The sequence below is a fragment of the Nerophis ophidion genome, linkage group LG01, assembly GCF_033978795.1.
Source record: "Nerophis ophidion isolate RoL-2023_Sa linkage group LG01, RoL_Noph_v1.0, whole genome shotgun sequence".
NCBI classification, from domain to species: domain Eukaryota; kingdom Metazoa; phylum Chordata; class Actinopteri; order Syngnathiformes; family Syngnathidae; genus Nerophis; species Nerophis ophidion.
Genome location: NC_084611.1, coordinates 54,454,953 through 54,472,832, shown reverse-complemented (window position 1 = coordinate 54,472,832; position 17,880 = coordinate 54,454,953). Strand labels below are relative to the sequence as shown.

The 17,880-nt window shown below is 41.5% G+C and overlaps 1 protein-coding gene and 1 long non-coding RNA gene across 27 annotated transcripts in view; one reads left to right on the top strand and one right to left on the bottom strand.

Annotated features, from left to right (window-relative positions):
- LOC133557235 (uncharacterized) overlaps positions 1 to 17,880 on the top strand; it is a 90,682-nt gene that overhangs the window by 14,238 nt on the left and 58,564 nt on the right. The gene's annotated exons all lie outside the window — the stretch shown is intronic.
- The window catches only part of rims1b (regulating synaptic membrane exocytosis 1b), a 225,161-nt gene continuing 208,460 nt past the window's right edge, over positions 1,180 to 17,880 (bottom strand). For all 25 annotated transcript variants that reach the window (XM_061907362.1, XM_061907409.1, XM_061907397.1 and 22 more), the window contains 5 exons: positions 15,149 to 15,293; positions 11,324 to 11,436; positions 9,501 to 9,602; positions 7,411 to 7,550; positions 1,180 to 7,308 (listed from right to left, as the gene is read on the bottom strand). In XM_061907362.1, the coding sequence (XP_061763346.1) occupies positions 7,090 to 7,308; positions 7,411 to 7,550; positions 9,501 to 9,602; positions 11,324 to 11,436; positions 15,149 to 15,293 (719 nt within the window). In that variant the 3' untranslated portion in view covers positions 1,180 to 7,089. The remainder of the gene's footprint in view (positions 7,309 to 7,410; positions 7,551 to 9,500; positions 9,603 to 11,323; positions 11,437 to 15,148; positions 15,294 to 17,880) is intronic.

Below are 17,880 nucleotides of genomic sequence, written 5' to 3'. Positions count from 1 at the left end.
TGGTTCGTGTAACAGTTGAAAAAAATGTACGTTATTGCAATCAGTTGATAAAACATTGTCCTTTGCAATTATAAAAGCTTTTTTTAAAAAAAAAAATCAAATTTTCTGTCTGCTAGCATGTCAGCAGATTGGGGTAGATCCTCCTGAAATTAAATGAATACAGAGTCCTTTTGAATCAATAAAAATAGTTTTTGAATCTAGAATCGCGTTGAAACGAAAAAATCGATTTATAATCGAATCGCGACCCCAAGAATCGATATTGAATCGAATTGTGGGACACCCCAAGATTCGCAGCCCTAATATATATTATATCATCTCTAGTATATAATACAACTCAAAGCAATATTGCCCCCTACTGGTATTGTGCTGTCACAACTCCCTCCTCCAACCATAACAAGGAATATATAAAAAAAAGGTCCACATCAAGTCATAAAAATGGGGTCCCACAATAAATTTTTGTGGTCCCACTTTTTTGTAAGCGTTTTGAAAACAAATGATAAATGCATGCATTATCCTGTTACATCTCACATTCTCTATTGTGTTTTGAAAAAAGGTTGTCATTAATATTTCTTAATTCATTAAAATAAAAATACAAAAGAAAACCATTTTATATGCATATGTAAATGTATTCAGTTATAAACATTCATTCACTTTCTTCATCTCCTTCATGGATCTAAACTTTGTCGCTGCCGGTATTTTTTTCTATATTTTTATTGTAATATTTTCAGAATGTGCTGGTTCTGTTTTTGGCCAAAGTAAGACAAAGAGAGCAATCTGAAGTTGTTTTTATTTTTTAGTTTTAATGCCATGATTTTAATAGTCTGGCCCGCGTGTTCACGGATTTTTCTCCTGAGCTAAAATGAGTTTGACACCCCTGCATTAGTAGTATGCAGGCTCCATCTAGTAGTACCCCAAAATATAATTTTTTTTTTTACTATATTCAAACTGTGTTAGTGTTCGAACTGTGTGCAATGTTACACTGGCCAAAAATAGTAAATATACTTGTTAAATAAAACATCGGTTTGGTTTTTAATGAATACGTAGGCCTACTACGCTATTGTTGGTCATTATGGTGGCAGTTGGAGAGCCAAGTGTTTTCTTGGTGAAAGAAGTTTTACAACCACTGTGCTTTTCTGAATGAATGCTCAATGTCAAACGCATAAGCAGAAAAAAACATACTTCTTCCACACATTCTTTTTATTTGTAAATCATAAAAATTAACTTTTTGAAATATAAAACATACACATCATCTGAGCCACATCTGCTATACAAACAAGAATTGCCGCACTCAACGCTTGACGACTTTTTGTCCAATTTTCCTCGCAGTGGAACACACACGTTGTAAACAATCAATGTTTCCTGGTCAATACTGGCAAAGAAAAATCTTTTCCAAAGAGGGACTCTGGTATGACCTGGGTTCAGACAAAGGAGAAATGAAAAACAACTTTTACAGACTTTGCGACCCACGTCTGGTATCCTTTTTTTTTGGCCGTCTCACGGCATGGTCCCGAATCCTGAATAACTCCTCGCCACGCGGCCCTCTGTGAGGAACCCAGCGTGTGATGGCTGATAGTGTTATCACCGGCTGTGAGTCTGCGTTTATTTGAGGTCTTTACGTTGAAAGATAAGTTATATTTCCATATAGGTGGATCTGATTGGTACCGTACATGTTTACTAGTACACCAGCTCCTTGGAGGTATACGTCATCAAGTGGAATAACAGCAGGATCGGGTGTGAGGTTGGAGACTAAAGGGACAACGTCAACATAATCTTATAAGCGTCTGTTTGATAGCCGTCCAGCACCTGACTGAGGGACATGGCGTCGAGTCGGACGATGTGCTTGTTGTAACGGGAATGGCTTCAGTTTCTTGATCTCTTTAATATTCATTACAAGCAAACTGTACAACTGCATGCAACATACAAGCGTCCCTACAAGTATGTGGAACAAACACACGTACCTAGATCAGGATCTTTTTTTGTCATGTATCCGATTCGCTTTACAAGAAAATGAAAAAAACCTGCATGCAGCTTGGAACAGGACATATTGATGAGAAGGGGGGTGGGGGGGTGGGGGTTTGGGGGGGTCTGTAGGCCGAACGTAGGATGGGCGTTGATGTCTCGACACGTCGGTGTGATTGAGTTGCTTTTACGTGAACAGTGTTGCATAAGAAAAACGCCTTCTGTCTTCTGGTATCTACACAAAAAAAATGAACAGGACGACTGAACGTGTCATCATTTCTTTAAACGACATTTGTTTTGGCAAAATGTTCCATTTTAAGTCATGAAAAAACCCCAGCTCTTGTGTTTGTGTCCTAACTCAAACGATCATCAACTAAAGTTTGAGTTAAAACAGGGTCCTGTGGTACATCGGTTTTTCGAAAGCCCCATTTTTGAACTACCGTATTTTCCGGACTATAAGTCGCAGTTTTTTTCATAGTTTGGCCAGGGGTGCGACTTATACTCCGGAGCGACTTATGTGTGAAATTATTAACACATTACCGTAAAATATCAAATAATAATATTTAGATCATTCACGTAAGAGACTAGCCGGATATCAGCAATCTTCACACACACGTCAACCAATGAAAATTTGGTGGAGGCGGGTCATGGCAGAAGTGCATTGTGGGAAAAAAATATGCTACCCGCTACTACTTCCACCAGAGTTGTTCAGAAGCGACACCGAGGAAGAAGATTTCATGGGATTTATCGATTAGGAGTGACAGATTGTTTGGTAAACGTATAGCATGTTCTATATGTTATAGTTATTTGAATGACTCTTACCATAATATGTTACGTTAACATACCAGGCACCTTCTCCGTTGGTTATTTATGCGTCATATAACGTACACTTATTCAGCCTGTAGTTCACTATTCTTTATTTATTTAAGATTGCCTTTCAAATGTCTATTCTTGGTGTTATATTTTATTTAATAAATTTCCCCCAAAAATGTGACTTTTACTCCAGTGTGACGTATATATGTTTTTTTCCTTCTTTATTATGCATTTTCGGCTGGTGCGATTTATACTCCGGAGCGACTTATACTCCAAAAAATACGGTCATCCATTTTCACCGAATTGTTGCCTAAATTTTTGCGTAGCCGCCTCGGTTATCGTACAGCCAAACATTACAGGAAACAAACCAGAATCGAGTGCCCCAAAAAAAGCCACATGTACTCTGTGCTTTTTTTTTTTTAAAGACTACACCTGCCAAATAAGCCATTGGGCCGAAGAAAGTTGCCAGTGGCAGCACTTTCATAAAGACTATTAAACAAACTCTATTAAAGTCTAGAAAGAACTTGTAGCAAAGTACAAAAGTTGTGTTGCGTGGCTCTCCCCTTTCTCTGTTCTCTTTAAAACCATAATTAATTCCTCCGCCAGGAGTTTATGTACCGTATTCTCTGTACTATAAGGCGCACTTAAAATCCTTTTTTCCCCTCAAAACTCAACAGTGCGCCTTATAACCCGCTGTGCCTAATGTACGGAATAATTCTGGTTTTGCTTACCGACCTCGAAGCAATTTTATTTGGTTCATGGTGCAATGATAAGTGTGACCAGTAGATGGCAGTCAAACATAAGATATACGTATAAACTGCAATGTGACTCAAGTAAATAACACCAACATTTTATATGTTCCATTGAAAATATAGAACATTACACACGGCCCTAAAAAATCTATCAAAATGTTTTAGTACGACTTTGGTAAGCTATGAAGCCGCACCGCTTGATGGACTGTACTGTGCTTCAACCTACGAGTATTATTATGGTGTGTGTGTAATAATGTATGACATATTATCTGGCGTTTTGTTTCGCAATATTATGCAAAATAAACTTTTTTTACCTTCTGTTACCTGCTGATTTGTACTTAGGATCTGCATAAATCCTGAAAAAATTGCGCCCTCTGTAGTCTGTAGCGACACCGTTTTTGATAAGCTTCTTATTTTTATGGGACATTCATCCTCCACTGTTTCCATTTCTAATATAAAGTAGTGGGAAGTTCTTAATTATACCTGTCAGTAAACTCACCATGAAAGCCCTAAAAGATACCGGTGTAGTGACTCTACATTATTCACCCAAAGAACTTTAGTTATTAGAGAGTTCCGGTTGGACGGTGTGTCACGGAACACATTTCCTGTGTTGTTATTTCCGGATGAGGAGATGCTGCTCTCTTATTGATTTCAGTAACTCTTGAATGTCATCAAAACAGTTAGCTCCAGCTGACACTTCTTCAACTCCCGTCCTTGCACGCTACACAGCTGCAACAAAGATGACGGGGAGAAGACGTCGCCGAAGGTGAGCGACGTAAATAAGACCACCCACAAAACGGTAAAAGTGACTTAAAGATGATCTGCAAAACATCATCTATGCAACGTTTTGACAAAAGAACCACCATTGCATGTTATGTAGACCACAAGGAAGTGTTTTTAATTCAGAAAAAATAAATAATATTATAACTCCTTTAGGTCTATTGGCAACACTAAATTGGCCCTAGTGTGTGAATGTGAGTGTGAATGTAGTCTGTCTATCTGTGTTGGCCCTGCGAAGAGGTGACGACTTGTCCAGGGTGTACCCCGCCTTCCGCCCGATTGTAGCTGAGATAGGCGCCAGCGCCCCCCGCGACCCCGAAAGGGAATAAGCGGTAGAAAATGGATGGATGGATAATGCGCCCTATAATCTGGTGCACCTTTTGTATGAAAAAGGATAGAAATTAGACCATTCATTGGTATTGCACCTTATAATCCGGTGCGCCCTATAGTCCGGAAAATACGGTACTCGTTGACAATGGTTTATCTGTTAATCAGCTAAACACTCAGATTTTCTTGAAACTTTCAGGAAGTGTCTCAAACAGGGTTAGGGACAACTGATGACATTTTGTGTTACCTCAAGTTTATGCTTATGTGTGTGTCTGTGTGTGCATTCTATTGGTCTGGTACAGACAAACACAGTGAATGACTAACAAGCCTGGTCATAAGCACATTTTGATCAAATGTTCAGGAAATATCCGAAATGAGATAAGGAACACATTAGAGATGTTCGATAATGGCTTTATTGCCGATATCCGATATTGTCGAACTCTTAATTACCGATTCTGATATGAACAGTCGTGGAATTAACATATAAGTATGCCTAATTTTGTTGCGATGCCCCGCTGGATGCGTGAAACAATGTAACATGGCACTGCCATATTTATTAATAAAAGTACAAAGTGCATTATTTTTTTTAACATGCCTCATAACAACAGCTTGGAATTTTAGGACATGCTCTCCCTTAGAGAGCATGAGGCGGTTGAGGTGTGTGTGTGTGTGTGTGGGGGGGGGGGTATTTTAGCATCCCGGAAGAGTTAGTGCTCCAAGGGGGTGTGGGTATTTGTTCTGTTGCGTTACGGTCCGGGTGTTGTCCCGAAATGTGTGTGTCATTCTTGTTTGGTGTGGGTTCACAGTGTGGCGCATTTTCGTAACAGTGTTAAAGTTGTTTATACGGCCACCGTCAGTGTGTCCTGTATGGCTGTTGACCAAATATGCGTTGCATTCACTTGTGTGTGTGAAAAGTCGTAGGTATTATGTGATTGTGCCTTTAAGGCTTATTTGCACTCTGCACTTCTCCCTACGTCCGTGTATACAGCGGCGTTTTAAAATGTCATAAATTTTACTTTTTGAAACCGATACCAATAATTTTTAAACCGTTTTTTTCCGATATTACATTTTAAAGCATTTATTGGCCAATAATATCGGGACATCTCTAGAACACATGATTACATTTAGCGGCAGTGTTACCTTGTGTTTTTGTTATGAAAACTTCTGTGTGTGTGTGTATGCGAGCCGACCGCCTCCACCCACAGAGACAAAGACAGTGGATGCCGGTCAAGAGTTTTCACTGTTTCCTTCGTTTTGCTACAGATATCTCCAAAAGTTATGGGCTCATTTTAATTAAACTTTCAGGAAGTGTCAAAATGTCTGGATTATCGTTTAGATTCAGGGCCTGACGGAGGGCTACGTTTTTGTATTTTGTAAACAAACATATTTTTAGGTGTCTGGAAAGGTTGAATTAGATGTAAATAATTTTTTTTAAGGGAAAAATTGTTGCGTTTTTTTGTATTATTCAGTTATCAATGCATAACTAACCGCAAACCAAGGTACCACTCCATTCTGATTACTTTCTCCCTTTGGTGATATTTGATGGTTACATGAATATTCATCAGCCATTCTCCTGTTACACATCCATACAAGGACATGGCTTGTCAGCAATAGAACAAAAAAAACAAAAAACATTCATGTCATTTCATGTTTAAAATCCTAAACTGTGACTTAATCACCGAACTCCCATACCTGCACAAGACTTCTTGGGAGATAATTGTTTTCATATTCTTGTGTTGTTTTTTTTTTTATTTTTTTTTTTTACCACTTGTGTTTTTTCTCTTCATGCACACATCAGACTGACAACATATCATGAGCATTTAACGCACCGTCAAAACATTTTGTGCCAACAGTAATGGAGGAAGAACCAGAAATGGACAACAAAGCAAACGCAGTAGAGGAGTATGGCTTTAGGGTAGCCATGGTAAACATTTGGAAAAGTGTAATCTTTCGACAGAGAGAGGAACCGGTGATGCGGCTTTTGGGTTTAGGCACCAGTAGAAGGCCCTGTGCTTCCAGACTAAATACCCAAGTTAGAAGCACGCTGCCTGTGGGCATAGATGCTGGCAGTCTGATGGGGTTCTGGAGGAGGAGACTGCAGATAGGACACCAGTACTCCACCTCCAGTTCATACATTCCAACGCTTACATACATTGCTATTGTTGATTCAGCTAAAAACCACCCTGCTTTGTTTGATCTCCGTAGGCTTGATCGCCTTAAAAGTGGAAAGCTACTGCCTGTCGACAGCCTCCAGTCTTCAGCGTAGCCAAAGAAAAAGGGAGATATTTCTTTTAAATGGTAATGAAATATTGAAACAGGCTAAATGAACCACGCGGTAGGAGTGATTGTCAGATCTCAACAAAGCTTTCTCGTCTTTTCTGATTATTGCCGCTCAACATCTCTTCTGGCAGTTTTAGGAGTTTGTTACTCAGAGCGGCAATGAGCTGTTGTTGGTCCACTAAGATCGGACCCCCGGCGGGCCGGAGGAGCTGTCCAGTGACGACTGAGAAGCTCGTCGTGTAAGGGAGGCCAGAGTCGGATCCACCAGAGAGGAAGGTGGGAACAACTTGTACCAACCGATTACTGTGCTTGATAGGTCCAGTTCCTCCAGGAGGATTTGTGCAACTCCCATAAAGCTTTTATGGTCCATGCGGCCGTAGTCTCCCCACACAATCACCTGAAGGTGGCAGTAAAAACGATTGGACACTCGGCCCTGATCGAACTCTGAATATTGATCTGGGAGAAATATACATGATAAAGAAATATGTCTTCCACTCACCTGTAAGACTTTACCCTGTGGACTTTCCTCGAAGAGCAGCGCTTGCTGATAGAGTGGGTCGAGTGTTTTACGTGCAATCTTGGTTTTCTTTTTGGCTACGTACGCGCCGTTATTTAGTAGATAGACCTTGACGTATGGCGCTGCGGAAAAATACAAAAACACGTGCAAAAGTGGTCAGTCATGGATAGTACTGTACAAACCCTGTTTCCATATGAGTTGGGAAATTGTGTTGGATGTAAATATAAACGGAATACAAAGATTTGCAAATAATTTTCAACCCATATTCAATTGAATGCACTACAAAGACAAGATATTTGATGTTCACACTCAAAAACTTTATTTTATTTTTTTTTTACAAATAATGATTTACTTAGAATTTCATGGCTGCAACACGTGCCAAAGTAGTTGGGAAAGGGCATGTTCACCACTGTGTTACATCACCTTTTCTTTTAACAACACTCAATAAACGTTTGGGAACTGAGGAAACTAATTGTTGAAGCTTTGAAGGTGGAATTCTTTCCCATTCTTGTTTTATGTAGAGCTTCAGTCGTTCAACAGTCTGGGGTCTCCGCTGTCGTATTTTACGTTTCATAATGCGCCACACATTTTCGATGGGAGACAGGTCTGGACTGCAGGCGGGCCAGAAAATTACCCGCACTCTTTTTTTTACGAAGCCACGCTGTTGTAACACGTGCTGAATGTGGCTTGGCATTGTCTTGCTGAAATAAGCAGGGGAGTCCATGAAAAAGACAGCGCTTGGATGGCAGCATATGTTGTTCCAAAACCTGTATGTACCTTTCAGCATTAATGGTGCCTTCACAGATGTGTAAGTTACCTATGCATTGGACACTAATGCACCCCCATACCATCACAGATGCTGGGTTTTGAACTTTGCGTCGATAACAGTCTGGATGGTTCGCGTCCCCTTTGGTCCGGATGACACGATGTCGAATATTTCCAAAAACAATTTGAAAAGTGTACTCATCAGACCACAGAACACTTTGCATCAGTCCATCTTAGATGTTCTCGAGCCCAGAGAAGCCGGCGGCGTTTCCGGATGTTCTTTCACGTTGCATAATAGAGCTTTAAACATGCACTTACAGATGTAGCGACGAACTGTATTTAGTGACAGTGGTTTTCTGAAGTGTTCCTGAGCCCATGTGGTGATATCCTTTAGAGATTGATGTCGGTTTTTGATACAGTGCCGCCTGAGGGATCGAAAGTCACGGTCATTCAATGTTGGTTTCCGGCCATGCCGCTTATGTGGAGGGATTTCTCCAGATTCTCTGAACCTTTTGATGATATTATGGACCGTAGATGTTGAAATTTCTAAATGTCTTGCAATTGCACTTTGAGAAACGTTGTTCTTAAACTGTTTGACTATTTGCTCACGCAGTTGTGGAAAAGGGGTGTACCTCGCCCCATCCTTTCTTGTGAAAGACTGAACATTTTTTGGGAAGCTGTTTTTATTCCCAATAATGGAACCCACCTGTTCCCAATTAGCCTGTACACCTGTGGGATGTTCCAAATAAGTGTTTGATCAGCATTCCTCAACTTTATTAGTATTTATTGCCACCTTTCCCAACTTCTTTGTCACATGTTGCTGGCATCAAATTCTAAAGTTAATGATTTGCAAAAGAAACAATGTTCATCAGTTTGAACATCAAATATGTTGTCTTTGTAGCATATTCAACTAAAGATGGGTTGACAATGATTTGCAAATCATTGTATTCCGTTTATATTTACATCCAACATAATTTCCCAACTCATATGGAAACAGGGTTTTTATTTTTGTCTTGTTCAAGGGCACCACAACATAGCTTAGGAAGCAGCGTAGGATATCTGCAACAGTTCTTTCGATATGCAGTCCACACGATTAACATTTCTGTACTACTGTCAAAAATAATCTCAGGCACCAAGTAGATTGTTTATTCTGGTAATAAATGTTTTCATTCATTATTTATTGCTTGTCCTATAAGGGCCACAGCCTATACAAGCTGACTGACTTAGGGTTTTAGTGTTTAAAATGTGGGAAAAAAAAGTGTCATGAGTAAGGCAATTATTAAATATAATATAAATATTGTCATTACCTGGGAGAGATTTAGATCCTGGCTTTTGTACAAGTCCTCGCGCTCTGATAACTTCTACCTCCAGCTGGCCCTTTTTCTCCATCATACCTATCTGAATGTCCCCTGAAAAAACGAGAAGGATACTAGTTACATCATTAATTATCTTTATCATCAAAAATAAAGCATTGTTTGCATTTCAATCATGACCATTCAACAGTTTTATTTTTGCACCAGATGCAATGAAAAACACTTTCATCAATCCAAAGTTTTTCTGGAACATGATACAGAAACTCCGGGAACATCACAAAATGCAATCAAAGACTACAATAAATAACAATTATCCATCCATCCATCCATCCATCCATCTTCTTCCGCTTATCCGAGGCCGGTCGTGGGGACAGCAGCTTAAGTAGGGAAGCCCAGACTTCCCTCTCCCCTGCCACTTTGTACAGCTCCTCCCGGGGGATCCCGAGACGTTCCCAGGCCAACCGGGAGACATAGTCTTCCCAACGTGTCCTGGGTTCTTCTCCGTGGTCTCCTACCAGTCGGACATGCCCGAAACACCTCCCTCGGGAGGCGTTCAGGTGGCATCCTGACCAGATGCCCGAACCACCTCATCTGGCTCCTCTCGATGTGGAGGAGCAGCGGCTTTACTTTAAACCTCCCCCAGATGGCAGAGCTTCTTACCCTATCTGTAAGGGAGAGCTCCACCACCCGGCGGAGGTAGCTCATTTCGGCCGCTTGTACCCGTGATCTTGTCCTTTCGGTCATAACCCAAAGCTCATGACCATAGGTTAGAATGGGAACATAGATCCTTCTTCACCACAACGGATCGATACAGCGTCCGCATTACCGAAGACGCCGCACCGATCCGCCTGTCGCCCTCTTGATCCACTCTTCCCTCACTTGTGAACAAGACTCCGATGTACTTTAACTCCTCCACTTGGGGCAAAATCTTCTCCCCAACCCGGAAATGGCACTCCACCCTTTTCTGGGCGAGGACCATGGACTCGGACTTGGAGGTGCTGATTTTCATCCCAGTCGTTTCACACTCGGCTGCGAACCGATCCAGTGAGAGCTGAAGATCTTGCCCAGATGAATCCATCAGGACCACATCATCCTCAAAAAGCAGAGACCTAATCCTGCAGCCACCAAACCAGACACCCTCAACGCCCTGACTGCGCCTAGAAATACTGTCCATAAAAGTTATGAACAGAATCTGTGACAAAGGGCAGCCTTGGCGAAGTCCAACCCTCACTGGAAACGGGTCCGACTTACTGCCGGCAATGCGGACAAAGCTCTGACACTGATCATACAGGGAGCGGACCGCCACAATAAGACAGTCTGTTACCCCATACTCTGTGAGCACTCCCCACAGGACTTCCCGAGGGACACGGTCGAATGCCTTCTCCAAGTCCACAAAGCACATGTAGACTGGTTGGGCAAACTCCCATGCACCCTCAAGAACCCTGCCGAGAGTATAGAGCTGGTCCACAGTTCCACGACCAGGACGAAAACCACACTGTTCCTCCTGAATCCGAGGTTCGACTATCCAGCGTAGCCTCCTCTCCAGTACACCTGAATAAACCTTACTGGGAAGGCTGAGGAGTGTGATCCCACGATAGTTGGAACACACCCTCCAGTTCCCCTTCTTAAAGAGAGGAACCACCACCGCGGTCTGCCAATCCAGAGGTACTGCCCCCGATGTCCACGCGATGTTGCAGTAAATAATAACTAAATGATTAAAATTGAGATGATTCTCTGCAGTTTACATTTTGTGAAAGTAATTGAGAAATACATGAAATGAGAGTCGTTGCCATTGATTCAAAGAGGTGACAACATACCTATGGCAGGTGTAGCCAGTGTTTGTCGGCCTACTAATTGAGCTGGGCCCAGGCCATCCAGGAAGTCACTGAGCTGACTGCTGGCTCCCAGATTAACCCCCGGGAAGATCAAACTAGAAGAAGCACACAAACACCAAACTCATTTTAAATTGGACAGGAGATGCTGATACTGTTCATCCTTCAAATCAATTTAATCTGTGCTTGGCCCCCACACAAACACTACACTTGTTTACGGCGGGGTTGCAGCTTACTGCAAGATTTGTTCCCCCGGGAAGCAAACGGATGACTCCGGACCGGACTTGCAGGTAGAAACAAGATTTAATCTTTGTCAATGAAAATGTGCCGAAAACAAGCAAATGGTGCCAATCGCACGGAAAGCTAAGATAACCACTTAGCGCAGGAATCATAAACTAGGAGTCAAGAACTACCAACGTAACCTGTTGCGTACAGCAAACAAGGAAGCCGGACTGAGCGTGGTGAGAAAGGTGAATTAAAAAGCTCTCTGATTAGTGGTAGACTGTAGGTGAGCGTGCCGAACACTAACCAGAGGCAGGCTAACCCAATTAATCCCCATAGAAACCAAAACAAACCCAGAGGTGCACAAAACAGGAACTAAGGGAGTCTAAAAGTAACAGAAAATGACAAAACATGAACCGGGCCACGTTTCATGTTTTGTCTCACTTTCAAAATCCACCATGCCGTTTTAAATAAACAAACTTTAACATAAGAAATATTGCTTGAAAAACAATAGAGTGTAGTGCGAACAACTTTTATGAATGAATGTTATAATAGTGCTGAGCATTTAGGAGAGTGGACTAATGCTCTGTCTCCTTCGGCTTGATTTACTTCCCTGTAACAATAGGAACTGTTAACGTTGTTTATGTTGCACATGGACGTCTCTGAGTGATGGACCGGAGAGGTCAGAGTAGACAGCAAGCTGCATATTTGTCCGTGTAAAACTGTGATTGCGGAAACTTTTTATTTTTCCATGGGACTTGGGAGAATAATGAGCTCATTTCCAAATGAGATACCGCTCCTAACCAGACCCCAAGCCTAAATGCAGCCATCTTTTTAATCAGATTCATCACGTTTTCGGAATTTGGATTAATTCTGATTAATCGCAGGTGATTACTGGCTTGCATTATTAAAATGATTTTAAAAAAGACCAATATTTGGCCACAAATTTTTTTTTTTAATACATTTTACTGTCAAAATGTAATTCAGGAACGTGTTTTAAACATAGTGACAGTACCTCTCCTCACTTGACCACTCACCCTACATACTGCCATTCTTAAAGGAGCGCACACACACCCATACGCTAATCTCACAACAGCTGCTTTAGAACACGCCTCCCCAAATGTGGTGTTTAGTATTACCACTTTTGCTTCAAATTTAGGTAAACATTTAAATAATAACCCCTTCAGATCTACACAATGAGTTATAAAAGTAGTTAGTTACACCTGTCCTGCTGTTCAGTCCGGTGCAGACCGTAATCAAAGAGCATATCGAAGACGTACGCTTCAGGTTTGACGCCATTTCAATGCCTTTTAATTTAGAAATAGCAATCTAATTACTTTAAATTCACTTATATAATGATACTACCCATGGTATCTGTCGCGGTCTGGCCGCGGGTCAGTGTGCATTCTTCTGAGCGCTGCACCGAGCGCAGCTCCTAGAGCGCGCAATACGCGCCCCAGACCAGCGGCAGCAAACAGCTACAATCAATCCCCGGCAATCAGTACACCTTGGACTGTTGAGGGTAAGCTGGATAAAGACCAGGAGACCCAAGGATCCTGGCCGAAACTTAGCCTTCTGTTGATGTACCGTAAGCGATCGTTAGCTCTTTGCTCTCCGTGCTTTCTTCCCCGTTCTCGATTTGTCCTTTGTCTTCTCCCTTGTGCCCGCATTGTTTTTCCTTCCGTTGCCTTGGATTCGAGCTGTGCGTCTTGCTTCCATGGACTCAACCCCTGGACCTCCCTTGATCCTCGACCCCCGCTCTGGGAACGGACCTCTTGAAGCCTCTCTCTGCCCCACGGACCTCGCTTGGATCACGGACCCCTTTTGCCTATAGCCCCTTTGGAGTTGTCTGCTTCCTCATCCAACAATTCTGGTAATACTGACAAGCTAATTATTCATACACATAGTCTTGCAACATACATCCCTTTTGGATGTAGTTGACACACGCCATTCCTTTGTCGTTTAATTAAGTTATATTGTTCATTATTTATTATGTTATATTATATTTATATATATATATTTATATAAATACATTAAAAAAATATTGCCCCCTTGTGGTTCTGTGCTGTCTCAACTCTTCCTGCCAACCATAACAGTATCGACACCACCAATTAATGCATTGATCCGATAACTCTCAATGTGTGGTGTACTCTTAGCTGCTACACACCAACAGTAGTTGTTATATTATCCTCTCTCTGAACTATTAATCTACTTGTTAATTTGCTGTTCATACGGTCTCTGCTTACTTTCTGCTGCAAGACAGTTCTATCTACACTTCCTAAAGTTTTTTAAGCACTTTTTTTGTGTTGTTTTCAAGAAATCTTAGCAGCGAGCTGAGCAATTAGCATGCCTTCTTGTCTGTTCCTGCGCTTTCTTTTACTTGATGTGTAACATGTTTAGCCCCGTCCTCCAGTGATAATAGGAAATAATAATTGTATTTTATATGCCACAATAGAGGCAAATAAAACTAAGGGGAGTGGCTTCAGACTGTGCATGGACCCCGAATATACAAAGTGTCAGCCACAGCGGATCTGTTTTTGTGATAAGCATTAATTAGTAATTAATTACATACTTTTTCACAAACTTGGCCAATGGATTAGCTCATCAGAAACGAAGGGGCAAGTGTAATTCACACAATAACACATGGTTTTCTACACCAAAATGAAACTATTCGTTATTCAACTTCTTCTCCAGATTTTGGCGTGCTCTACCTTCCAGATTTTTTACCTGATTCAAGCAATTCCAACTTCAAACTGTTCAGCCTATTCGGGAATCTCGGGCATTCCTTTGAAAAGTTCTGAAAATTCCCAGATTTCCCAGAATTCCACGTTTTCCGGGACATGTTTCCCATTCAAAATTAATTAGCCATTTTTCAAACTTCCGCCATTTCCACATTTTTCAACCGATTCAAATCATTCCACCTTCAACAAATTTTACCAGCCTGGAAATTCAAACCACTCTTCTTCCAAGTTAAAAAAAAATCCAGGATTTTCCAGAATCCCTGGTTTGCCAAAGCCCTATTCCGACCCTTTTTTCTGGCGACTACTCCTTCCACATTTTTCAACCCACTTCAACCGTTCCACTGTCCAAACATTCCTCTTAATTGGTCAAATTCATGGTTTTCCTGAAATTTCCAAAATTCCATAATACCATTTCTCAATTTAACATGTTACTACTTCAACTATTCTCCAACGATTTGGAAAAATTCAGACACCAACCATTTCAACTCATTCAGACCATATACCATTTAAAAAAAAATTCCCGCTTTTCCCAAATTTTGGGGAAATTCCCATTGAAATCAATGGGACATTCTTCGAAGTTCCACAACTCCGACATTTTTCATCTGATTCAAACCGTTCCATCTGTAAAATATTCACCCTGTTTGGGAATTGTGTGCTCTACTTTAACAATTCTAAAAAAATTCCAGGATGTCAGTTTAACTTCAGCATTGGAGAATTCACACGCAATTACTAAAGGAATTGCCTCATTTCGCTATGTATGACTATGTTTTTCTCTAATGCCATGTTGCAAGTGAGCTTATACTCAATTACAAAAAGTGTGATAGTGACGATAAGAAAAGTTACTGACTTCCCCTCTGAGTTGTAGCTGTTCATGCTGCCATTGTTGGACTCCCTGCTGGGCTGCCTGCTCATGTTCCTGGTCAGCTCCACCGCCATCCCAGTTTCCGTGCTCCTCTGGATGGGTATGCCTTTTTCTTTCTTCGTCTTGGCTTCTGCGAGCAAAGTCATAATGTTAACAAAAAAAAGGTGAATTCTTTTATTTTTAAACATTTCATCAACTTACCTGAAACTTAAAAAGTATCCTAAATAGAGATGTCAATAAATGTAGTATCGTAAATTATCGGTATCGGTTTCAAAAAGTAAAATCAATGACTTTTTAAAACGCCGCTGTACGGAGCGATACACGGACGTAGGGAGCAGTAGCGTCTCCCAGTCAGTAGCCCCTCCCATTTCCCCTCTCAAACAAAACACAGGTGTTGCAGCACGACTGCAGCATCTGAGGTTTACTGGCGACGCTTGATGACCTCATCAAACCGCCGCGAGCGGGCGGCATGGCGTAGTGGGTAGAGCGGCCGTGCCAGAAACCTGAGGGTTGCAGGCTCGCTTCCCACCTATTGACATCAAAGTCGCTGCCGTTGTGTCCTTGGGCAGGACACTTCACCCTTTGCCCCCGGTGCCGCTCACACTGGTGAATGAATGATGGATGAATGATTGGTGGTGGTCGGAGGGGCCGTAGGCACAAACTGGCAGCCACGCTTCCGTCAGTCTACCCCAGGGCAGCTGTGGCTACAGATGTAGCTTACCACCACCAGGTGTGAATGAATGATGGGCTCCCACTTCTCTGTGAGCGCTTTGAGTATCTAACAATAGAAAAGCGCAATATAAATCTAATCCATTATTATTATTATTATTATAACAACAACATGAGTGTGTTGTTGCCGGTGCTGCAGCCGTGGCTAACAAGCCAGCTCGCTCGGTAACTGACTAACGCCACCATGTCTATGGTTTGGGATTATTTTAAAGTGTCTGACAGATAAAAAAACTGGCAATTGGCAATGACTGCAAAAAGTTGGTTATGCGAGGAGGAAACAAGACGTCTTCCTTTAATACGAGAAATTTGATCTCCCACCTCTTCAAGAATCATAAGGAGATACACGATGAATACAAGTGGAAGATGGATGAAAAGCAAACGCCGAAAAAAAGTAGTACCACACAGTCTTGCACTAAATGAGGACTATGTTATTGTTTACTTTATTACTATATTATACTCTGGACTGAAGCTGTTTGCCTTGATTGTTTTTGTAGCTGTTGTTTTGAGGGATGTTTAAAAAAAAAATAATGCACTTTGTAAAAGTCAAATTATAGAATTTCTCATAGTTGTAATAGGTATCAGGATTATCTCAGGGAGAACATGTCCCAAATTTCAAGCTGCTGTTTTGAGGCATGTTAAGAAAAAATAATGCACTTTGTGACTTCAATAACAAATATGGCACTTTTTTCCATAAGTTGAGTTCATTTATTTTGGAAAAACCTTGTTACATTGTTTAATGCATCCAGCGGGGCATGACAACAAAAATTAGGAATAATAATGTGTTACTTCCACGACTGTATATATCGGTATCGGTAATTAAGAGTTGGACAAAATCGGCAAAAAAGCCATTATCGGACATCTCTAACCCTAAACATGTAAAATGGTGTCTTGTTTGATGCATTGCCAAAGATGGTGATTCCCAGAGCCCCCAAAAAAGTCTGTGGGCTATAGAGCGTCTTTCTATTCGGACTCCAGTACTCTGGAGTACTAACGGTAACAGTTCGAGATGCTACCTCAGTAGAAGCATTTAAGTCCCATCTTAAAATTCATTTGTACACGCTAGCCTTTAAACAGACCACCCATTTTAGACCACTTGATCTGCCGTCTTTTTTCTGCTCTGCTCCACTTTGAATTGGACTCTCACAGTATTAGTCCACTAGACATCCATTGCACCGTTCGCCCATTGGGGTGTGTTTTTTGTCTTGCCCTGATGTGGGATCTGAGCCGAGCATGTCATTGTGGCTTGTGCAGCCCTTTGAGACACTTGTGATTAAGGGCTATATTTATATAGACTTTGATTGATTGATACACCCATACTTTTAGTTTTTTTACTGTCATTTAAAGTTAAAGTAAAGTACCAATGATTGTCACACACACACTAGGTGTGCTGAAATTTGTCCTCTGCATTTGAGCCATCCCCTAGTTGGTGAGGGGAGCAGTGAGAACCAGCGGTGGCCACACCCGGGAATTTTTTTTTGATGATTTAAACCCCAATTACAACCCTTGATACTGAGTGCCAAGCAGGGAGGTAATGGATCCCATTTTTTTTATAGTCTGTGGTATGACTCTATTGAGTGGTCAATAGTAAACAGGGTATTGTTGGGTACAAAAACAAGTAAAAAATCTGACTGACTGAGGTTTGTACGCCCAGTGATTCGGTATGTTGGCACTAAAACAGAAAAAGTAAAACACAGTTATGGACTTTAATTCTAATGCCCCGTACTTGCTTTTGCTCTCATCCATGATGGTTTCTAACTGAGCCACATCTCCCAGCATCTCTACTTGTTATCTCTCAGAGAGAAATGGCTAGACACACCCCTCCAGGCCCAATGTTGTCAAATTGCTTTTTTATGTTGTCTCCAAAGAAAGGAGACGCAGAGAGTCTGAACGAGAACAAAGTCTATTAAGAGGGAGTGGGAGCCGTTCTCTGAGGCGCTCTCAGCAGCCTACCGTGTTCCCATAAAGTTCCGAAACATATCACTTAGTAG